Source organism: Desmodus rotundus, chromosome 1, assembly GCF_022682495.2.
Source record: "Desmodus rotundus isolate HL8 chromosome 1, HLdesRot8A.1, whole genome shotgun sequence".
In the NCBI taxonomy this organism is placed as follows: Eukaryota; Metazoa; Chordata; class Mammalia; order Chiroptera; family Phyllostomidae; genus Desmodus; species Desmodus rotundus.
The window spans coordinates 14,929,709-14,954,724 of record NC_071387.1 but is presented as its reverse complement, the minus strand read 5'-3'; the positions used below and the strand labels follow the sequence as shown (position 1 = coordinate 14,954,724).

Below are 25,016 nucleotides of genomic sequence, written 5' to 3'. Positions count from 1 at the left end.
AAGATATGGCCTCAGGGAAAACCAGTACATAGCTGAGGGCAGACACAGTCCACCCAGCCTTTGCTGTGCACGCATTTACTTCAGAGACAGTCCCTGGGTGGGTTCTTCTCGAGTTAGTGGAGCCCATCTGTGTGGGAGAAACCCTAGCCTGCCCCAGAACAAGGCCTGTAACTGAGATAAAGATTCAATCACTCTCTCTAACCCAAACTCTCCAAAAGCACTATTTCCTATTATGTCTCAATAGCCAAATGTAACCCAACTGCCCCTCACGATTAGATCTGTGAGGTTACAATGGCTCAATCACTCAATTAAGAGGAGGGAAAATTTTATCCTATCCAAACAAAGTGATGTGACATAAGCCAATTGGTAGGATTATGTCTCACTCAGGAACGAGAAGAGTAGGGAGAGACGGGTGGGTCCTTCATTACAGGGAATTTTGCAGGGAAATTTGAGTGGTATGTCCCCTCCAAATTTTAATGTTCCAGTGCCCAACACAATGCTGAAGGCGAGGTCCTGGCTGTAGGAGAGCCGTGAGGGTGAGGGTGGCTCTTCTCTCCTTGCCCTGAACCCCTGAGTAAGCTCTAGGTGTGTTCTGATTCTTCTCTAGACAACTGGCCTGGCATCAAGGAACTTTATACTGAGGGCCAGAGAATTGGAAAGTGCCAATCTCCATGCCTACTTGTTAGACTAACGCAGAGTATGGGAAAATGCCTCTTAATGAACAATCCATTTCCTCCTTGGGCCTTAATTCACACATCCTTAAAAGGAAGTGGACTAATATCTAAAGCCCCTTCCTACATCTAAGTTCAGTAATGGAAAGACAATTTGGCCTACCCAGAAAGGGCAGAGACACTGACAGACCTTGTTCAAATACCAGTTCTGCTTTGGACAAGTGATCTCACCTGACTGAGGACCAGTATCCTCTTCTTTAAAAAGGGAATAAGAATTTATAGCTCACAGAATTGCTGTAAAGACTTGAGAAAGTATAGTTGATGTCCTTAGAATATGTCCAACATGCAAACATACATAATAAATGTTAGCAGTCACTCTAATGTCTTCAGACTTTGGCTAATTAAGGACTGATTTCAAAAATGAGAACTTTATGAATAAAAATCTTTGAGTTTATCCCTGGCTGGTGTGGCTCAGTGGATTGAGCACTGCTGGCCTGAGAACTGGAAGGTAGCAGGTTCAATTCCCACTCAGGGCACATGCCTCGGTTAAAGGCCAGCTGGGAGGTTGTGAGAGGCAACCAGTAGATGTTTCTCTCCCTCTCTTTCTCCTTCCCTTTCCCTCTCTCTAGAAATAAATAAATAAAATCTATTTAAAAAAATGATTAAGTTTATAAAGGAGCCATGGTCTCAAGTTAAAGATTCTGCTAATTCATCAACACTTGCTTGTCTGCTAGAAGCCACCAATTCAGAGCTGGTAAACCCTGCTTTCCTAAACTCAACAGGCCATGCTAAAAAGCAATACAATTAGAGAACAAGTAGATCTTAGGCCAGCTTTGAAGGGAGCTGCTCTTTTAATGTGGAGGGTTACTAAGAGGGACATTGGTCTGGACTCAAGTTTAGACAATCTGGGATAATGTCTGCTGGAGACCAAGCCACCTAATTAATTTTGGGCCACCCACATTACCACGCCCAGGCTTCGGTTTTCCCATTTTTACAGTGAGAACGATGATATAAGCATCTAGGAGTTACTGAAAGAACTGACTATTGGAACCTCAAATCCTTGCAGGGTGGCTGGTTGGCAGTAAGTCCTTAATACTCCCGCACCTCTTACTAGCCATGTGTCCTTGGTTAAATCACTTTCCTTCTCTGAGTCTCCATTTTCAGATCTGAAAAATGAGTCCAAGGATACTCCAAATTATAGGACTGTTGGAAGTCATTGATGAGACAGATGAACAGGGTTTTACAAAGTAGAAGGCTTTACCCAAAGGCAAGAGATGCTCATGCCTTGCTCAGGCCTGTTTAGAGAAGCATTCAGGCATCTCTCTCTCTTATTCTTCTCATCTTGAAGTGAATGTACTTCCACGCAGACAAGAATTTGAAGGTCACATTTCTACCTCTGCCCTGTGAAAAGGTTACAAGTATTTTTTTTAAATTGTCATTAGAGTGACCTGAGGGGAAATTGTCCAGACTGTTGTCCTGGGTCCAGAGTCTTCCTACAAAACTGAAACTCCACCCAGAAACCTGAGTCAGCTGAAGAATGAGGCACTGGGCCTAAATCACACCAAAAATATCCACCCTCTGCTTTCCAGGATCCCAAATGACACTGGTTATTGAAAACCCATCCCAATAACCCAGAGGAAAAATTCAACTCTGCTTAAGATAAAAATTAATGCCCAGCAGTAGTGTTAAAACCCAAAAAGGCCCTTCCAAAACTGTGACCTTCTGTAAAAAGACTTGCTTTTGTTTGGTTGTATCTTGTAAAACACGTTAGCAGCAAATTTAGAACTTATAAAATAGGGCCAACTGACAGCCTTGGGAACCGAAAAATCTCTGTTTATTCACCAAGTCGAGACAGTGGAGGCGGAAGCAACGGATGAGGTGGTGTCTGTGCCAGGATTTCTAGAGCAAAGATACCCCAGAACCCAGAACTACGATGTGTCCTGGGGTGGGAATCGGGAAACACCTCATGGAGAAAGGAAAGCCAGTTATAATTGCTTGGGAATGACGATGGGTGAAAACTGGACACTGCTTGCCTTGGAAATGCTACTTAGCATTTCATTAATAAAACAGGCAATACAATTCCTACTTCATTGGTACTGTTGAGTGTTATTGTGCCAAAGGGTCAGTAAATGGTAGTTTTCTTCTCTGACATTTCACACTGACTTTTTTTTTTTATTAATTGAAGAACCTTATTTAAATACAACAAAATGCACAGATCTTAACTAGATATTTTATTATACCTCAACGTTTGTGAACAATGGCTGGGTTCTCTGTTTTACATAGGAGGCTGACCCATGTCATAGAGACTTAGGCAGGATAAATAAAGGAAATGAGGTTAACCCTCTGGGATCTGGGAAACACCGTCCTATACAATCTGTGTTTATACATGGACTGGTAGAACAATTTTCTCTTTTTCTTCCAGTGGGAAAACAGATCTAGAGAATTGATTTGGGGAAGTAGATGTGAGGGAAGGCAGGATTTCCACGGTGGTAAAATTATCCGAATAATTTGCAAATATCTACCCCATGCTTAATTTCTCCCAGGAAGATAACTCTCCCCACTAAATGCTTCATCATCAACCCTATCGATAGGGGTTCAGCCACAAGGAGCCTTCTAATCCTTGGTCACCATACTGGTTCCATTAAGAAAGGCAGAAGGAATGGAAGAATGCCGAAGGAAGGAACAGACTGCAGCGCCAGATACTGAGCACACAGTTAACGCAAACTCAGTAATTGTTGAACGAATTCATGCGTAATCTGTAGACAACTCCATCGACCTGAACTACAAACATTCCTTTTAACGCCAGAACGATTGCTCTCTTCGCCCCACAGGCACGCACTGCTGAGTCCTCTCCCTTCGGGCTGCGAAAGCATTCCAGAGGTTTTCTCAGTCAAGGCTTCCCAGTGCCTCACGGAGACAGAAGGGAGAATTACCTCAGGTCTCACAGGGCCCTCTTTCCAATTCTCTGCCTGTCATCCCTGTCACTGCCACACGACATCACTATGGAAAACAGGCGTTGTAGATGGCGCTATGCCAGGTCACGGTGGAGGAGGAGGCTTTGGAATGTTGCCTTGCCCGGACCACCATGGTTCTCCAAGGGCGGACAATCCCACACTTTCGGCCACAAGAGGCCCTTGCGTGCAGCCCAGCTCACAAGGCTGCAGATTACGTTTCATCGCTCATGCTCAGTCATTCCCACTGTGCCAAGGCAGCCATGCAGACTATGGCTTGGAGCCTGAGACACTGTCAAACTTCCCCCTCCCTCATGCTGAGTCCCCTACACGTGGCACAACCTTAACCCACCTGAGAGGTTCTGTACTGAACAAAGGAAAGGCGATAGGGATGTTCCACCCATTTGTTTCCAGCAGCTCCTGGATTTATAATCAGATTTTCTAGCTCCTACTCTTGAGCTGGATATAACAAATGCTGTGGGGAGCGCCTTTCTCAGGCCACAAAACGCCCCTATTAAATTCTTCCCCCAGAGCAATCAGTGGTTACCTTCTGACCTTACCTTTACATATCAAAGAGAGGCCATTCACAGGAACTTTCTCAGACAAAAAGGCTCAGCTCTAAGCTAACTTGCTGTCTCTAGATATAAAACCTGCTGCCGCCTTTTAAAATGGGAGCTTCCCTTAGAAGCAGAGGAAGAATAACAAGAGAAAGCAACAACTCTCTCTTACCATCTGAAAGCATGTCACGACAGGGTGAACGAAAGAACCCAGGCACAGCAGAATGTGTACCATCTTATGATTTCTTTCTTACATGGAGTTTACAAACAGGTAAAATTAGTCTACATTAATAGAAGCCAGGAGAGTGATTTACCCTTGAGGAAGGGGCTGTGCCTGGATGGGAGCGCAGGGTGAGCTCCTGGGAGGCGGGCAACGTCCTGTCTCTTGAGCTGGGTTCTGTTACAGGGCTGTGTTCACTTTGTGAAAATTCATCAAGACGTAAACTTAGGGTCATTGTCCTTTTCTGTATGAATGTCACATTTCCATAGGAATTTCAAAAACTAAAGGGGCTCTGCCAAAAATGAATGAAAGGAGAGAGAATAGTATATGCATTTAATATCCTAGAGGCTTGAAATCATAAAGCCTTAAAGACAGAGAGACCTCCGAGGTGATCAGTTTCAACCACCTCATTTTGGAGAGAGAAAAACTGAGGTCCACAGAGAATCCCAAGATCACACAGGGACTCCTGCAACCCAGCCCTTCCTAATGTCGCTTCCCTGCCTCAGGTGATAAAGCGGAGATGGGGCTGAAGCCTAAAGATAAGCCATGCATCAGGATATTCAGGTATAAAATGTTTTCAGACACCAATTAATCTGCCGTGCACATGGCGTGAGCAGCTGAGACAAGGCAGATGTGGCCACATAAATGTGTTGCCCATGACACATGGGTTGGAGGAGTGAGGCAGAGGCAGCTCTAAAGGAACAAAAGAAGAGTGTGTCTGCCAGGAATGCATTGGGAATGAGGATTCCAAAGAGGTCATCCAGGGAGAAGCTGTGCCTGAACCCCAGAGAAGGCTGGGTACATTTACTGACATTCCAAACATCTGTGCTCTTGCAAGGGAGATAAAAGGGAATCTGCTTCCCTGCCTCGACCATGATATATGGGCTTCTGAGGCACTGGGTGTGGGCCGCTGTTGAAGGCATGATGCAGTGTTTGATGGATGAAGGCTGAGGAAACTCACTGGGCCACACATTAATTAAAAATTATCAAACTGTCCTGGTTGGCGGAATAGAATGCTAATGCCATTCTCCATGTGGACGTCAAAGGCAGAGAATGTCTGGAGGGAGCTAACCTGCTTTATATCTTTACCTTGATCCCGCTTGTCTAAATTAGAGCCTCTGTTCTGTTGCCAAGGCCCTGTATAAGCCAAGACTGGCGGGGCCCGCTCCGTGCTGCAACCACCCATGATCCTCACTTGCATTTAGCCACATTTAGGATGTGAAGGTATGTTCTGATCACAGCCTAGGCCTATAAATACGCTCTGTGACTCTCCACGGCTCAGGGAACAGGTCCAAATACCTTGTCCAGGCATTCAAGGCTCTGGTCCACTTGACCACAAACTCCAGTCTCTCTTGTGTTATGTTCCTCCAGGCACTTTTCTCCTCTGTCTTCAAGGCTTTCTTGGTGGATGCCCTTTTTTCTGTCTGAATTTCCTCTGACTCATTTCTGCTAATGAAACTCATTTCATCCTTCCAGGCTGAGGTCAAAGGCCACTTTCTTCAAGAAGGCCTCCTTGGTCACCACTTCGCCAACCTGAACTAATCTTTCTTCCATTGTAAGTTTTCACATCTCTGTAGTCATACTCCATTTTTCACCAGATTGTCATGGAGTTGTCCATTTTTCATTTCTCTCTCCCTAGAACGAGTGCTCTAAGAGAGAAGGGATAGTATTTATCATGTTCTCCATTAGTTTCCAAGAACACAGCAATATGCTTGGCATGCGTTGTAAGTTGTTCCGTGTACTGTACACATTTTCCAATGAGTATGTAAGGGAGCCCTTGGGATGGCCACACATACCTAGTTTCTGATTTCAGCCTCGATTGCAGTGGACAGTTCCAGAGTGAGCTGAGGCTCACACTGTGCTGTTCCAGCAACCTCCACCTCCAGCGCATGCCAGGTACGTGTCCGCTTTCAGCCCTGAGGCCTTCCCTGATGCCATGGGAGCTCTCAGCTCACACGGGCAAGCAGAGCCCAGAAGTGTAGGGAGCCAGAGTGGACACACTCCAGCTTCACACACTCAGGCAATAATGCCGGAGGCATTTGTCTCCTTCGCAGATGGTGCCAGTGGAATCGGGCCCGTGTTAGCTCAGGAAGGACCTTGTGAGCACAACCCCAGTATTGGCTTTCTCTCCAGGTGTCACTCCCCAGGCTCCCTCACAACTGTTGCCTGTGTACACCTACCACGTAAACTACCTGCTCCCAATCCTTGCTCGGGCTCTGTTTTAAGTTAATCACCATGAAAAACAAAACAAAAACCAAAACCAGGATGAACACATGTCTCCTACTTTTAATTGTAGTTAGATAATTCAGCTAACTGTCTCTGGCATTTCCCCTGGGCCTGGAACCAAATCTGGCTCAGAGTCGATAGTCTGTGATTGTTTGTCAGCTCGAAATGACTTAAAAAATACGAGCCACTAGTCTCAACTTAGTGTGTGGAGAAAAGCCCCACTTATAAACTACATAATCATCGAGACGGTTGTCCAAACATTCCAGACATAGCTGATTCTAGGTGAGAAACGCTAGGAGAGTCCAATCTCACTGACATTTGATTTTGTTCTGTCACTTTAGGTTCAGCCAGTTGAGCATATTCGTCGAATAGGCCTCCCTCTGCTGTGGGCCTGGAGCTCCCCTGAGAAGCTCAGCTGCTGCAGAACAGCCAGAGCTGACCTTCCTCAGGTGTGATTCATCATGCGCATGATGACAGCACATCTGTACCCAATGCATGAAACACAGAGACGTGCAGTCCCTGGCCCAGGATGTGACCCAAGTGGCTCGGAGCTTAAGTTTCCCCATGATTTCTGCCTCAAAAACAAGTCCCAGCTCCCCCTGCCATGCTCCCAATCAAAAACACCCCTTAAAATTTGATTTATTTTTCATTATATTCTCCTCTCTTTCATTAAAAAAAAAAAATCCTTTTCCCTTTAGGAATTCCTTGGAAGCTCTCAGAAGTAAGGGTAAAGAACATGGACTTCTGAGTGAGAAATAATTGGCTTCAAATCCTGACCCCGTCACTTAATAACTACATGTCCCTAGGAAAGTAACTCTGCCTCTTTAAACCTCAGCTTTCCCATCTGTAAAACAAAGATAATGACAACTACTTTTCAGAATAATGTTGATGATTACATATTATACAGAAGCACCCGGTATATAAGTGCTCAATAAACAATGGTTCTCTTTGATCTCTCTCCTGTTAATTAGCTTTGCACTTTTTCTAGAATGTTTGCGAAGTTCCTGGTATGGAGTGGGCAACCAACAAGTACTCCTCCTCTTGCGTCAGGTGCACTTGGGCTCTTTAGATTGGCTTCTTAACTTGTAGGTTCACTGCCGGGTTTCATGACCTCTGGTAACAGCAGAGGGCCGTGTCCCCCTTCTCCACATGAGATACATTCCAAGACTCCTAGTGGATGCTGGAAACCTTGGATAGTACTGAACCTGATATATATGTTTTTTCCCCATATATACATACCTATGATAAAGTTGAATTTATAAGTTAGGCATAGTAAGAGATTAACACAATAACTAATAGTAAAGTCAAACAATTATAACAATATAACATAATAAAAGTTATTTGAATGTGGTCTGTCTCTTAAAACACATCATTGTATGGTAGTCACCCTTCTTCTTGTGATGTATGCAATGATAAACTGCCTCATTAAGTCGAGAACTTTCACCTTTTCGCTTAAAGGAAGCACTTTACAAAACTTCTCTTTGTCATAGCTGAACTGCCAGCATCACCACTCTAGAGCCCTGGGGCGACTCTGGAGCAGAATAAGGATGGCTTCCACATGAGCACTGGGATACAGCAGCGGTGGATCTGATAACTGAGACGGCTACACAGTGGCTGATGGGAGGGGAGCACACATGCAGCCTGGGTACACTTGACAAAGGGAAGAGTCACGTCCCAGGTGGGACAGAGCTGGATGGACATCAGGAGATTTCATCACACTACTCAGGGCAATGCAAAACTTAAAACCTGTGACTTGTTTATTTCTGGAATTTTCCCCTTAATATTTTTGGATCTCGGTTGACCGCAGGTAACTGAAACCACGGAAAGGGAAACCATGGATGCGGGTGGGGGGACTCCTGTAATTCATATTTTTGGTACTTGGGATATAGCATGGAGAGACAGATGAGGTCCTTCCTCATTTTTAGAGAGCTTACGCTCAAGAGCAGGAGAACAAAAAATAAACAGGCAAAACCATAAATAAATGAGATTGTTTCAGAGAATGATAAGTGATGTGAGGGCAGTAATACTGGAGGATGTGACAAGGAGTGGCAGAGACACGACCTTGTATAGATGGGGGTCAGGGAGGCTTCTAAGTGAAGATAAGAGTGGGATGAAGAAACCAAATGCTCTGAAGAAGCTCGCAATCCCAACACCTGAGAGCAGAGAGTTCTACCAGAGGGAAGTAGGTGTGAATAACCAGCTCGATGTGTCTGAGGATGAGACAGAGGCTAATGTGGTTACTGCCCGTCCATGTTGTTGTCATCAGCTTCCCAAAAGGCAGCTCAAAAAGGGAAACAGCTTGGGTTGTATTGTTTTTTCCAAATATAAAGAAAATGTCTCTCAAGGATGGTTAGATAAGGAAATTTATTCTCTCACCTACTAGGATGTATGGCTTCCATCTTTCTGGACTTTGAAATTGATGTGCTCCTTTCTCAGAGGTTAATCTCCCCAGACCTCAGATTCCTCCAGAGAATGACTGCTGCCCAGGGGTCTGAAATAATAGGTGAGTGAACCTGAATCCATTGGTTTTGTGACAAAACTCTCTGGCACTTGAATTGTCGGTATTGAGGGCAGGAATTATTCCAGGACTCTTGATGTGTCTCCTAGGACCTGCACAATTATATTTATGAACTTTGAGTGACCTCAGCTAAGTCACTTTTCTAAGTCTTATTTCCTCATCAGTGATTAAGTGAGGGGTGAGGGGTTGGGTGGGAGGTGGGGAGCTTGGGGTAGAGGTTTATCCGTGAACTCCATGGTTCTTCCAGATTTCCTGTGATTCTAAAAGGCCCGTTGCAATCATGAAGTGAAATGTGGTGGAAAGCGCTCCTACATCATTGGTGACCTCGGTGCCTGAGGCTTTTAAATGGGTCAGTGGTCTCCAAAGAAGAGCTGGAGAGCAACCTGGCCATTGTAGATTAAAGGGCGATTAGAGTGGGGCCCACGCTTGTTCTCTTATAAGCTAGTCTTTCTTCATTGCTGGTTATAACCAAATTCCCTCTTTTCAGGGCACTCCACCCCTACCTTTTCCTACTGGGGTAGGTGTGGCCAGATCGGGGCAGGGCAACTGAGTTCTCCCTGAGGAGTCTGAGGTCAGGTAAACACAACTCCTTGATCTCATCTCAAATGACTCCAGGGATGTACCCAGAATCTCTCCCTTGGGAGGCAGGACAGGATGACTCAAGGAGAGGGAAGTTAATTCCAAGGAGTTTTTGAAGACTGGGAATGGGATCTCTGGACAGATCCAACCTGGATACTCCTAAGGGCACATGGTCTGGGAACCAATGCTGGGCTGGCAGCCAGGAGACTCTGCCCACATGCTAGCCCAATCTTACTTGCCAGGAGAATGAGGGGCAGTGACTTGACTGCTGGGACTCAGGTACTTCATCTGAATTGAGAAGACTGGCCTAACTGATCTATAAGGATGGTGTGTGAGTATGATATTTTAGGAGTGTGGAAGTATGTGACCCAGTGGGCTACTTCTGAGCCTCAGTTTCTGCTTTTGTGAAAGCAAGAATATCCACAGTGACTTCATCATAGAATTACTGTAGGATTAAATGAGCTTATCACTCCACCCCTCCTTGGTTCGTTCAGTGTACTCCTTTAGTGGCTTCCCATTAGGCTTCTGCTGCGCACCAAACTCTGCGAGGAGAGGATGAACAAATGAATACAGTGATGAGTCAGAGAGATATATGCTCACAGAGCTAGAAGTCTTGGGGGGAACAGAGCAAACACTAAAAAATAGAAGCAATTTTAAAAAGACATTTGTGTTATTATTCAATGGTCAGCTCAACACCCTTGACCTTGTTATGGGAAAACAGACAAAGGTAGCCCAAGACATGGTGAATACAAAACCTTGCAAGGAAAGGTGTTCTCGGACCCTGGCCAGAGTGAGAGGTGACACATAGTTCTAATATCTGCAGGGGTGAGGCAGATAATGCAAGTTCATGCAGTGAGTTGGATGTCAGACAGCCTGGAACAGGGGAACGATGACAAGCTAGAGCTCACATGTACTCTCCAAAGTGGATAGCTGCTGCTCACCTCTGCTGCCTACTACTTCCATCGGGGGATGTGAGGCCAAGATTGCTAGAACCTAATCTTGTTCAGCCAGGAATCCAGAATTTCACATAAAAACAGTCCGCATTTGACATTATAGCAACTTGTTAGAAAATTAAATACACTATGTAGCCATTGGTTTGCTACCTCTAGCTTAAGGGCAGTTCTTACAGATAAGTAATTGTGTCTATTTTCGAAGAGGAAGGCAAGGACAAAGGAAAAAGGATGAGGGATTATTGTATGTCTTCTACGTGCTGGGCATCCCACATACATCATGCATTGTTTCATTTATTATTCACAATAATGCTGGGAAGTATTGGTGGTTAGTTCTGATTTTTGGCCCCTAATACATTCACATACGGGGCGTGTGTTTTGAGAAACACTGGTACAGACAGATACGATTCTGGCAGAATGAGGGAAACTAAATAGAGGGGCAGAACTAGAGGCAGGGAAACTTGGTGGAAAAGTTATATTGGGAATGTCGAGAGTGGCCTTGTGGAGAAGTAAAGGAGGGCAGGTTCAGGGCATGAGGGAGAAGTAATTTACGGAGATTTTTTAAAAGTCAGTCAGAAATGTTTTAGAGGGAAATCCTACTTGCTTCTCAATTTCCATGTCCAAGAGAGAAGGAAGGGACCTGATGGCTGTATAGTGGGCCCTGCGTATCCACGGTTTCCACACCCTCAGAGGCAACCAACCACAGACTAAAAATACTGGGGAAACAATGTCATGTTGTTGCTGATACATACTCTACAGTTAGGCCTATAAGGGTTATGTCTGCTGAACATGTGCAGGCTTTTTCTCTTCATTCTCTAAACGCTACAGTGTAACAAATATTTACATAGCATTTACATTGTATTAGATATAAGTAATCCAGAAATCATTTCAAATATATGGGAGGGTGTCCATGGGCTATATGTGTATACTACACCATTTTACATAAGGGGCTTGAGTATTGGTGATTTGGGTATCTGTGGGGGTCCTGAAACCAGTCCCCCTCCCCGGCACCCCTCCGCCTCAATTCCGCAGATACAGAGGAACGTGAGGAATGGGAGGAACCGTACTCCTTTTCTTATCTTCACTTTTCACCTTTAGGCTATCTCTCTCTCTCTCTCTCTCTTTCTTTTTTTTGCAAAAAGCTTTCTTGATTGTAGATTGTTTTATCTCTGCAGTGGGAGGGAGATAGCAAGCAGGAGCATAGGCTCTCTCTTTGATGCCCCTGCTTAGCCCCTGGTTAGCCACCCTCCAGCTGGGTGACGGAAGCTGGACCTTAGTCTACAGACTGGGCTACGCAGTCCAAGCCATGATGCTACACAGAGTCTTTTCTTAGGGAATGAGGTTTCACAGAAGAGACCGCTCAGCCATTCCAGAGCCCCAAATCTCGGAGCTTCTTGCCACTGGCTGGCATTGCACCGGCAATACAAGATGGAAACGAATGTGGATGAAAGAGTCAGAGGGCCCAAATTCCATTCATGACCCCACTCGTCTTAGAAGTGTGACCTTCAACCAAACACGTCACAAAACTGACCTTCAACTCCCTCATCTGTAAAATGGAGATGATAATTATCTCCTACTTGGAAGGATTAATTTGTGAATAAAGTAAGATAATAGGTTCAAAGGTCCTTCAATTAATCTTCAATAGAGCAGCCAGGGTGATAAAAGTTTTCGTCTTCAGCATTCCTTAAACATCTCCATAACCTCCTCCCTTCTATAGCCCCTTACTGCGGCCACACTGCCCTTTTATTTCCTACGGGCACTGCTTATGCTCGTCCCTCTCCCTGACATACTCTCCACTCTCATCCACCCCTCAGCCTTCACCCCATCTCACTAGTTCCTGCTCACACTTCATGTCTTCACCTACTACCTGCCTGGCATTCTGCTCGGCACGGGGGATAGAGTGGTGAAAAGGATGAACACAACTCCACCTTGGAGGGTCTAATATCTTAGTGAGTCCAGCAAATGCTACACCCCTCTCCCCCCAAATCAAAGTGCATTCATTAAAACTGCAATAAGTGCTACCAAGTGAGTGTTAAGTGCTATAAATTCACATAATCAATGAGAGGCCAAATCTACTCTAAAGATTCAGATAAGTGACATTTGAGCTGAGACCTGAGTGTATATACCCATCTACCAGAGAAAATTGGTGATATCAAGAGTCGATAAAAGGATGGAGAAGGAGGCAATGACAGTAACTCATAACTTTGTAGGCCATGTGAATTTTTTCCATTTAGTTACAAGACTTATAAAAAGCTTCCAAGAGGTTTAAATTAGGCAAGGGATACTTATAAATCAGATATATATTCATCAAATATTTATTGAGTATCCAAGGTATTCCAGGCACTGTGCTGGGCACTGGATATGATCAAAAGTTATATTTTAAAGGGTAACCATGACTTTAGAATTGAGAACGGAAAGGGGTAAAAAGTGGCTGATTGAAAACTAATTACAAGGTGATTGCAAGAGATGAATGCTGGCTTAGACTAAACAAATGAGAATAGAAATGAAGATGTAGATTTATGAGACAATGTTATAAGTCAATTATATCTCAATAACACTGAAAAAGAAGGGATAATGGAGATCAAAGCAAAATAACTTTGTTATGAGTTGAATATGAGGACCAACAAGAGAAAAAAGCTAATAAACTTTGGGGTTTTGCTCCAAGGAGCAGAATTTATAGTAGTACCAGTTATAGAGGGAGTAAATAAACACTTGGATAGAAGCATGTTTATGGGGAGATGGTAACAAGTTTAGTTTTGGATGTGTTGAGTTTGAATTGCTTGTGAGACATCAGATTGCACATAATTATAGTCGGTTGGATGTGGGTGAAGAGCTCAGCAGAACGAAGTGGAAATATAAGTGTCAGGGCAGTGAATATATTGATGGCATCCATGGGCATAGATGTGGTGGCACATAAAGAGTTTAAATTGAGAAAAAAAAGAGGAACATACAAGACTAACATCGAAGGAGCTTTCCGATCGAAAGACCCAATAAGGGAGGCTGAGCTGGAAAGGCAGGTGGTAAACCAGGGCAGTGTGGTGTCAAAGAAACCAAGAGAAGCAAAGGTTTCAGAAGAGAATGGTCAGCTCTGAGATAGCTTCAAGCATTCTAAACTTACTCGATACCTTCGAGCATTCTTGAGTGCTCGAAGGTATCGAGTAAGTTTATAACAAAAAAAAGTCACTGGAGGTCACAGATGTTTATGGAGATAAAATGTTTGAGTAAGTTGGTGGGAGCAGGAGACAGTGAAATGAGCTGAGGAATGAATAGAAAATGAAGAAATGAAGTCAGCCCTGAAGACTTTTGGAAGTGTGTTTACAAAGAAGAGAGAAATCATTATGGTGGTGGGAGATGAAGTGTTTTTTCTTTGTTTTAAAAAGGAATACTTATGAGCATATTTAAATGATGATAAAATAATCTACTAAAGAAGGAGAGATTAAATATATACAATATAGAGAGATAACTGATAGGCAAAGTTTCCTGAGAATTTAGGAAGGCATACAAAACAGTGCAAGACAGGATTTAATGTTGCAGAGAAGAAAGGGCACCTCCTACTTAACATCAGATGGGAAGGGGGAGAGTGTGCGAACAGAAGCATACATTTAAAATAGTTACGTAGCAAAGTTGAACTACTCTCTGTACTACTTTCCTGTGAATGATAAGACAAGGCTATCTGCTGAGAAAGAAGGAAGGATGGGGTTTTAGGACTTTAATGACAATGGAGAAGAAAGTAAATTCGTATGTCTCATAGGATTACTGGGAAAGCCTATTTAACTGGTGACTGATGATCTATTGGTGTCAAATACTCTCAGCTGCGTGCTTTTCTCCAGCTGACTTTCTGCACTGGCACAGGAGAAGATGGAGAGCTGCATGCACCGGAGTGTCTGGGCAACTGAAGGGCAGAAAGGCAAGGGAGATCAGGAGGTCATTAACAGTGATTAAAATATGAAGCGAGGACTCTATGGTGTTGTCTTAGTGCATTTGGGCCGCTGTAACAAAACGCCACATATTGGGTGGTGAGACCAAGAGACTGGAAGTCCTATTGAATTTAAACATGCATAGCAGGAGTGGGAGATCAATAAAACTGACAGGATAAAAGATTATGGTCAGAGAATGGGATGTTGGAAATAACAGTTTTTGATGGGACAACATCATGTGTGAACCAAGTCCAGGGTGTGACCTGGAATTGGAGGCTGAGAGGAAATGAAGGAAAGTCCCCTGGAGATGAGCAGAGTAAGGAAATGAGAGAGTGGACTGTTGGACAGGACCTCCAGGCAGACTTGAACTCATCTGTTGTGATGACAAGGGCACAGACGGAGAGAAAGCTCCAAACCAACAGCTTAGGCACTTGGACAGTCAGTTTCAGTTGAGGCAAGAAGATAAAGTCTGGATTCTATTTGACATTACCTTTTGAGGAATGACTGAGTTTCATGAACGTAAAGCAGGTGCATTTAGTACTGACAAAGTCTTTGGATGGAAGGCAGGCACTCTCCTACTGTAATTCTTCCCTGGCCTGAAAGGAGGTTCTGGAGGATGCAGAGGAAAAGGGAACTTTCCTTCTCTCTGCATCTGTAATGGGCAGCTGCCTCTGAGGTCATGTGTGGCAACAGGTGGCAGCAGAAAAGAAGTGAGACCTAAAGGGCAGGGCTTTTTTCAGCCAAAGGGGTGAGCTCCACATGGGGGCTGGTGGTCTTGAGTATGAAGGCTTGATCAGTATGATTAATTACAGGGACCAGAATCTCAATTAGTCACCTCATTTCCTCTAAGTAGCCTTTACTTACCCCAATAGACTGAGTTAGGAAACCCTGCACTGTGCTCTCACAGCATCTGAATTAGCTCAAAACCTATCATGCTGTAGGGTGATTCCTTGCTGAACTGCATTGCTCTCCTACTAGACCACAAGCTCCATGAGGACAGGGATCATGCCTGTCTTGTTACCAGGCCTTGCCCAGCATGTTCTGCAGTTTCGGGACCATAGTAGGAGCCCCATACGCATTAATGGCATGAATGAGTATGCTTTGTGAACTGTAGTAAAAAGAAATACTCTGTGATAGAGAGGGCAGGCTGGGTGGCATGGGGGAAGGGAGAGAATTAAGACGCTCCAAGTACCTTTTCTCTTTGGAGGTCCTTGCCTTTAGAAGCCTCTCACCCGAGGAGCAGCTGGAGTGACAGAAACGTTTTCTGAGGACCTAAGATCAGTTCCAGATGTTTGCAGTCATGTCGGTTTGTACCTCACCCTGTAAAACATATTTTCCTCACCACCCCGCCTCCACTCTGGCTGAGGGAGTGGGGCCCAGTCTCCAATGACATCACCTTCCTCAAGCTGGTCCAGCACAGGCAGACAGCAGGCGGGTGAGGGCCCCTCTAGCTTCTTAGACAAAGCATAGGGTTCAGCCATGGCCTATGCTGCTTGAGGAGCTGTGCATAATTTCCACAGGATTTCATGCACAGTTCCAATGTCATTGGTCCCTCACAGCTGCTGCTGCCACCATCCTCTTAGCTCCTGGGGAAAGCAGGGTGTTGCTGTCCCTCACCTTAAATTATTCCCCACACAAATTCATCTCTATAACTGCTCCCCTTCACTTGAGAAGGTCTTCAGTCAAAGGTCTAAGATGGGATGGTGGGCCAGGGGTGTCTTTTCAGTTATAAATTAGACTTAAGGGAAACAAGGAGAAAGAGGATATAAAATGGGGATGGGGGTGGTTAGAGATGTCCTCTGATCATTCTGGACATTATTTGTAACCTAGATCTAAATGAGTCTACATGAGCAGCTTATATCTGAGCCAGCCCAGAAGGACAAAGACAAGAACAGATAGGCTGTGACATGGGCAGAAGGTGACATGGAGTGAAAAAGACAAAAGAAGAGACAGAGAGATATATATATAAAGAGACACACAAAGAAAGAAAAAGGAGGAGGTGGTGGAAAGTCAGGAAAGGGCAGAGGAAGGAAGAAAGAGAGACAAGATTTGAGAACTGGCAGCAGAAGAGCCTGGTGCTGATCATCTGGGGAACAGACCATCCGGCTCCCAGATGCCAGGACACAGAGGGGCACTGACCAACTCCAGATGTTGCTGCCTTTCGTGAGGAGGGCGGGGAGACAGTGGGGAGGCCAACAGAGCCAGCTGGCCTCCCATCTCTGAACCAAACAAGCTAAAGCTTGGAATCCCATGGTGAGAGAAAGAAGTCTCTCATTTTTAAAAGGTTACAAAAAATCCAGTAGATGATTTTAGAGACAGAGGAGTGCAGTTGCAGTGGGAGATTATGACATTGGCTAAGACCCTTCTCTTTCTCGTCTTCATTCTTCTGATCCTTCCAAGGAAGAAACTGAACTCCAGTCCTTCCCCATCCTCAGCCTTTTACTCCATAGGTCAAACAGGAGATGCGGAGTCATTAAACCTCAAAGTCCTTCTATTTTGAGCTTTAGGGGTTCTCAGAAGCTGGCATATATACAAGCAGTGATGACAAAGAAGCAAGGGGTCTGAAAGGCTACATTCCTTATTAGGTCAGAGCCCTTTAGCTGGCATCAGGTGGCTCTACATCTCATCCTGTCCCCAAATTTCCATTTGCCTCTCAGTTTATTCTCAACCACAGCAAACTACATCATGGGTAACAGGACTGGTGGAAAGAAGTTCAGACTTGGTGGGGAGAGTGGGTCAAGAAACCAGAGCCCCTCCTCTAGCCCCTACTCTACCACTCAGTCCTCATGTGGGCAACCTCTGGACAAGTCCCTCCCCTTCCTCAGCCTTTTTCTCTATAGGTCAAACAGGAGATTTGGAGTCATTAAATCTGCTTGTGCCTCAGCCCCCTTCTTATTCCCACCTTCCTGCATCTAGCCCTGCCCGAGAGGCTGAAATCCATGCCAACTGCTCTGACGAGGCCATGCAAAAGAACCAAACGTCTGTTTTTAATACTGATGACAGATTAGCATGCGGGGAATTTAGCCACCCCTCAAAACAAGCCTCATTCTGCTCCAAACAAATGGAACAGGAGGGTACTTATGCTTCAATTTCCCAGTAGGGTGGCAGAACCAACAGAGCCGTGGCTTCTCTGAAGGAAACAAAAAGGATGCCAAACCAAGGGGGTTCAGGCAGGGGAAGATTACAAGGAGAGAGACTAAGCATTTCAGCAGCTTGTTCCAAAGGGTGTCGAACAGATGGCAGCCATAAAGTGTGCCTGTGTGTGTGTGTGTGTGTGAGAGAGAGAGAATTGTGTATGCATGTATATCTGTGCACATGCACTCGTGAGCTCACAAATAAATAAACAATTCCAGTGCTGCATTCGGCTGCCAGCAAAAATTCAGCCAGATCACAGGAGAAAGGCCCCATTTCCCTCTTCTGGCCTCACCTGGCCAAATGTGTGAGTAATCCTAATTCTCCATCCAAAACAAGCCTTAAGCCTTATTTTGTTGTTTTCTTCCTAACATGTAACTTTCCTTTTCATCTTGTTAATTCATGAAAATGAGAAGCAATTAAAATTTATTAGTAACTATTATGTGTCAAGAACTGTGCTACACTTGACTTTCAAAGTGGCTTGTGAAGTAGGTGGTATTTTCCCTGTTCCACAGGCAGGGAGACTGAGACCTGGAAAGGATGTTGACTGGCCCTAGATTTTTCATTGAGATATGGTGAAAACTGAAAGCAGAAGCCAGGTTTTCTCAAGCCCATGGTCTTTCATGAGGCTTATATATGCTCCAAGAAAAAAACTCAATCAAATGAGCTGAAATCTTCAATTCTGGGCCAGGTTCAGTTTCTAGATGGTTGAGATGCTGGAACTGTGGCACAGAGAGGCAAAGACATTCATTTTTTTTGCCTCATATTCCACCTACAGCATCAATTGATCATGACATTTTAGAAGAGCTGCTATGTACCCAGGTAGTCTCTAAAACTACATAAGACATTATAGCACTCAAGGAATCAATGTCAGAGTTGAAAAGTTAAGACATGTATATGTCTACCCATATAAAATTCAATTCAGGGAACATCGAATATCTATGCATGTGAGGCACTGTGGGAAGATCTCAAATTATAAAGACACGAGACTCAGTATCTTGTTTCTTTAAAGACAATTGCCCACTGAAATACCGGGTAGTGGGGAGAATGAATGTCAAGTTGCACAAGGAAGGACTAGAAGAACCTTTAAAGATGGAGCAAATTCTGTGTCATTACCTTCAAACTCATGAATGGTGGCAGGAAAGAAGGGGTAACATCTATGTGAGGTGACTCCAGGCCAACTAACGAAATAGAAGCAAGTTTTACCTGTGATAAAATAAATAAATAAATAAAGGAACTCTTGGATCAGAGCAACTGGTTTTTGGACTCTCAAGAGGATGCATCTTGGATTCCCATTTCTGGACTAGATGGAGAAATGGGGACTAGAATTATTTACCCTACTGTCTAAAACATTAAGAATTTTTTTAATATAAGAAATGCACATAAAACACGGTTTCAAACTGGAAATCAAGCAGCAAAGGACAGAGATCCTGAATGATAAAAAACATATTATGTGAACCCTAAGACTTCCTGAAATTACTGTCTTCAGAGAATTTCCAGGTAAATGTACAGACAGAAGGGTGCCTGGTAGATTCCCTTAACTGAGAAGACAGAGTTTTCAGTCCCGGAGACCCAAGTGATTAGCGTGTCTAGGGTACAGTAAGGAAGAGGAGAAAGCTGTACACAGAGAAAATTAAAGAGATCTACGGAGGGTCCCCTAACCATGTTTGGCAGGATGGTGATAGATGAATGTATGTGAGGAAACTACCAAACGAAGAAGATTAGATGGAACAGTGCCCAGTGCTCGTACATGGGCTAGAATTAGTGTCTGTTCCTACCAGCAACACTGAAAAATCTCGTAATTTGTGGGCCATTGTATAGAGGACATAGAAGGGTCTGGCCTCGGTAGTAGGAATAATTAGCCCTAGACTAAACACTGCTCTGGTTCAGTTCTACCTAACAAATCTTAAAAGCAAGATCCAAAAGAATCAAACTGTTTCCAAGTAAATGTTTCCCAGAACAGAGTTCAAAAATACAGGGGGTGGGTGGGGGGACAAAGTAGGTTTACCGTTGTGAGTACGTAAAACGTAGAGTTCATTCTTGTATTACTATTTTCCATACAAACAACTGTAAACCTACCCTTGCCCCACCTATATTTATAGGAATAAAAATATTCAGCAACCAACAAGACAAAAGTCACAATGTTTGGCACGCAATCAAAAATCACCCGGCATACAAAGAAGCAGGAAAATGCAACCCATAATGAGGAGAGCAATCAATCCATTGAGACTGATCCAGAACTGACACAGACGTTAGGATGAGCAAGCATTAACACAGTTATAACTCTGTTCCATATGTTGAAAATGTTAATACATGCAATATAATAACAAGACACAAACTGAATTAAAGGTGAAAATTACAAAGTCTGAATTTTTTTTAAATTTACTTCACTAGATGAGATTAACAATAGATTAGACTTTGAGGATGGTATTGAAGATATAGCCCTAGAAACTATCTAAAATGAAACAAAGACAAGAAAGAATTTATACAAATGAAAAAAGGTCAACTTCATGTGGCTAACTACATATGCAATTGGAGTCATTAAAGGAGAAAAAGGAAGAACAGAGAAAAATATATATTTTTAAAAAATAATGGTTCCAAATTTTCCAAATGTGAAGAAATTGTAAGCTCACTCACAGATCCAAGAAGCTCAATGAACTGCAAGCACAATAAATGGTAAATTTGGTCAAAACCATTAATAAGGAGAAAATCTTAGAAGCAACCAGATAAACAAAGATAGGAATATAGGCAGATTTCTCACTGGGAAAATGCAAATAAGAAAACAGAGGAGCAACACTTTAAAATTATTTTTTTAATCTGTCAATTAAGAATTCTGTACCCAGCAACATTATCTTACCAAAAAAAAAAAAAAGCAGGAATAATTTATCACTAACAGACCTGAAATATAAGAAATAGTAAAAGCCAATGTTCAGGCAGAAGGACAAAGAAACCAGATGAAAATATGGATATATGGAAACAAAAAAGGAAATAAATAAAGAGCACCAAAATGGTAACTACATTAATAAATATATAAAATTTATTTTCCTCATTATATGAATATGTTTGTAAGATAATTTACTATGTATGGAAATATAATAACAATGAATTATGGAATGTATAACATAAACGCCAGCTGAATGTACAAGAACAGAGCAAAAAGGCTTGGAGGGGGGAGAGCAAAGTACACTATTGTAAGGTTCCTGTGATGCACGTGAAAATTGTACAATGGCACTCGAGGCACACTGTGATGTATTACATATGCACGCACACCTAAATAACCACTAAAATCACAAAAGACGTTTATAGCTTATAAATCAACGAAGGAGATAAAATGGAATCATAAAACTACTCAATCCAAAAGATTTAAAAAAAAAAAAAGAAAGAAAGGGAACGAAGAAAGATGGGATGATAGAAAACAAAGAGCAAAGATGATAAATTTAAACCTTACTACAATATCACATTAAATATAAATGGTCTAAATAAACCAATTTAAAGAAAACAATGTCAGCTTAATTTTTTAAAGACCCAACTATATGCTGTCTTCCAAGAAACACATTTTAAATGTAATGTCAAAAATGATATAAAAGTAGAAGAAGGGGAAATGGTAGACCATTCTAACACTAATCAGAAGGAAGCTGGAGTATTTGTATAAATATCAAACAAAGTAGACTTTAGAGCAAAAAATATCATAGGAATACAGATGACCATTTCAGGATGATAAAGGGATCCATTCCTCAAGAGGATATAACAATTCTAAATGTTTGTACATCTAATAACAGAGGACATGGTACCTCACTCAGGACTTGGACAGTACGTAGGTGGCAGGTTGGTTACATCCTCCCTAAGAAAGCCATTTCATCCTTTCCAGTCTGGGGTGACATGAGGCCTGCTCCTCTTGTCTATTCCCCTGCCCCCCACCAGCTCCCTCCCAGTGATGAGAGACAGCTGGGAGAAAGTAGGGGCACTGTCTCCCCCCACCAACCCCCTGTACATACCTGGGGCATGTTACCTTCAACATGCTCAGAACATGTATATCAGCCTACACCTAGGCAAAATCATCTAACACAAAGTCTATTTACAATAAAGTGTTGGATATCTCACGTAATTTATTATACATATCACTTTTGCATCATTGTAAAGTTGAAAAAGTGTAAGTTGAACACCATAAATTGGGGACCATCTGTAATTCTGGGCTTGGAGCTTCTCTAAAGATTTTAACTACTAATTTAATTCTAATATCTATGGGGTTATTCAGGTTATCTCTTATTGAGTGACCTTTGGTAGCTTGTGGATTTCAAGGAACTTGTCCATTTCATGTAAGTTTACTGGCAAAAAGTTGTTCATGGCATTTTATTATTTACTATTCTGAAATTTATAATGATATCACTCATTCTTGATATTAGTATTTTGTCTCATTTCTCTTTTTCTGATCAATCTGGCTAGAGTGTTATGTAATTTATATTCTCACAGAATCAACTTTGGTTTTCATCTGTTTTCTCCATTGTTTTTTATTTCATTGATTTCTGTCCTAATCTTTGTTAGTTCCTTACAATTATTTCCATAGACACAGAAAATTAAACAAACATTTCCAATGAAAACAACACAAAGCAAAAACCTCCCAGCAAACCAGCGTTGAGTCTTCCCCTGTCAGTGTGATGTTACCTGAAGAACCAGCACCAGTTTGGGGGGGCATGGGCCTGGTTGGAAAGCCTGGCTCTGCCACCTACTGGCTGTAGGAATTTGGGGCCATCACATACCTCTCTGGGATTCACTTATTTGATCACAAAACAAGATGGGTAATCAATCATTCAGAGGGTGATATTAGCAAAATGGCGGCATAGAAATTTCTAGTACTCGTCCCTACTTCCCTCCTCCTCTAACCATCCCACCATGCCCCAGAAAGATCCACTTGAACCACTATCCATGCCCAAAAATACTTTCACAAGAACTAAGGTTTCCAGGAGAAGGGTTATAGCACCCACATAAAGTGCAAAAATGAGAAAATTTGAGGAGGGTAGGAAAGAGAAATTCACATTACTCCCATAACCCCTCCCCGAAGCTTGGCCAGCCCAGTGCAGAGAGAGAAACCCTCCCTGTGGAAGAAGGAGGGAGAAGTGAGCACCCAACTTCACTGAAGACCCCAGAGCAGACTACCCCTGCACCAGGCTGACCCTCATGGCTGTAGTGGCTCCTCCATGGGCTAAGCTCCTGTGAACCCAAGTCCCTGGAGACCCCAGGGGCTGCTGACTCCCGCAGCCCCAGAAGCTCCCATGGCACCAGGTTCCCAGCGGACTCCCACAAACATAGGCCCCAACCTCCCCTGGTGCCTTCCAGCTCCCATGACCTCAGGCGCATGACCTCCTGTGGCCCAGTTTCCTACTCAGCTCCCATAAATCCTGGCTCCAAACAAGCACCCTTGAGCCCAGACTAACTACCACAGACCCAGGCTTTTGAGCCAACTTAGCACCAGGCCAGCACCCATGCACACCTGAGCACCAAGCCTGCCCTCATGGCCCCAGCTGCAGGACCAGCTCCCATGGACCCAGGTCCCCAACTTGTCCTAGAGCCAGACCTGCCTGGGCAGACCCAGCCTCCAGGATGACATAGCTTCTCAGCTGTGTCTGATATTTAGAAGAGCTTAGAGAGCACTCTCAGTTACGATCAAATGTAACACTCCTAAGGGCTACTTCACTCATCTTCTCCTGCCTGTCCGAATCTTTTCCAAATTCCTTCTCCTCAGCACTAAAGACAACTACCTCAGTACTCTCACTAGAGAAGGCAATTTCTTGAATTTCTTTATGTCAGTCCCAGAGATAATATATTTACAGAATAGGTCAAATCCCCTTCTGAATTAACTAACCATTTAATACATGACTTTGAGGATCCAACTCAGAGAATCAGATCTTTCCAAATACAATTTGCTATCTTTCCCTTCTGAAATCATACCAAAAAGCCCACAGGTGTGGGTGCCAGGTGACAATCACCAAACAATGAAACCTCCCAATGCCTTCTCAGGTCAGATGACATCAAGTCTCCAGAGGCATTAGAAATTCCCAGTTTCCCTCCTTTGTCCCATGATCCTGACATTGGGGAAAGTCATGAGCTTTCTCCTTACCTGTGTAGAGGTCTGTATCTGTGTATTCATCCACTTTCTTGTGCTGCAGAATATAATCAGACACCTTGGTCCCAATAGCCGGCTGAACATCCACCCACTCCAGGGAGACCACAGTGCTGGAGGGCTCCACTGTTGGGGACAGCCGCAGCCTAGATGGAGTGACAGGGAACGGTGTTTGTTTGTCAGCTGAAATGGGCTGAGCCCCAAAAGAGTCTGCGTGTGTCAATATCAAAAGGGTGGGATTCAGCCTGGGTTCAAATCCCGATTCAACCCACCACCACCACCTTGTATGAACTTAGGCAATTGTTAGAGCCCTCTCAACCTCCGTTTCCTGGACCATAAAATGATACTAAGAAGAGCTACCTTTCAGAATCAATTTGGAATCCAGTAAATTAATCCAAGCATGCAAAATGTGCTTATGGAAAGTTTATTAGTTTTCTATTTATTTAAACTATATTCTCAATGATGCCTCCTTGTCAATTCAATTGGCAGCACCTTCAAACACAGTAGCTTTCAACCTCTCAGCCATTTTTAATTCTCCAATACTCTTTAATATTCTGAAATCAATACTCCCTCATAGAGGGCAGGAATTCTGGGGAATCCTTTTATGAAGCAAAAAAAATAATAATACAATAAAGTAACAGAATGATTAAAGGTTAAAACTGGAAGGCTCCTGAGAGAGAGGGAAGTGTAATCGCCCCACCTGACAGATGGGGAGAGGAAGGCCCAGGAAAGGGAAATGATGTGCACCGAGTCACACAGCTAGCTGGGCACAGAGCCAGGATGGTAACTTTGCCTGTCCTCAGTCCAGTTTCCTTCTGTCTTGCCACCACACTGCACTATCTCTTTAATGTCACTCTTTTCGCCCCTCAGAGGGGTGTTATGGGACTCTGGTTCCCCAATATCGGCTCCTGCTCAGCTCACCTATGCTCCTTGCACCGCTCTCCCTCTCAGTCACAGTCCTCCACTGACGCTGACCTTCCTCGACGTCCTCAGTGAGGACTTCCTGCATCAGGCATTCACATGTGCTCTTCCTTTTCCCAAAACACGACTCTTGTCCCCCGTCCAGGCTTCCCTGACGACCTCCCTCCCCTCTAACTAAAGCAGCCCCACACCACTCCCTCCATTAGCCCCTCTTTGTTTTTATTACTTAATTTTTTTAACTGTATATTATTTTCCC

At 43.6% G+C, this 25,016-nt stretch overlaps 1 protein-coding gene across 5 annotated transcripts in view; it reads right to left on the bottom strand.

Moving 5' to 3' along the window:
* Positions 1–25,016, bottom strand: part of ASTN2 (astrotactin 2) — an 813,615-nt gene that overhangs the window by 122,554 nt on the left and 666,045 nt on the right. For 4 of the 5 annotated variants that reach the window (XM_053921242.2, XM_053921245.2, XM_053921243.2 and 1 more), the window contains one exon: positions 23,837–23,985. In XM_053921242.2, the coding sequence (XP_053777217.1) occupies positions 23,837–23,985 (149 nt within the window). Of the gene's footprint in view, positions 1–23,836; positions 23,986–25,016 lie in introns of those variants that run through there. The other variant, XM_053921249.2, reaches the window with a different exon arrangement.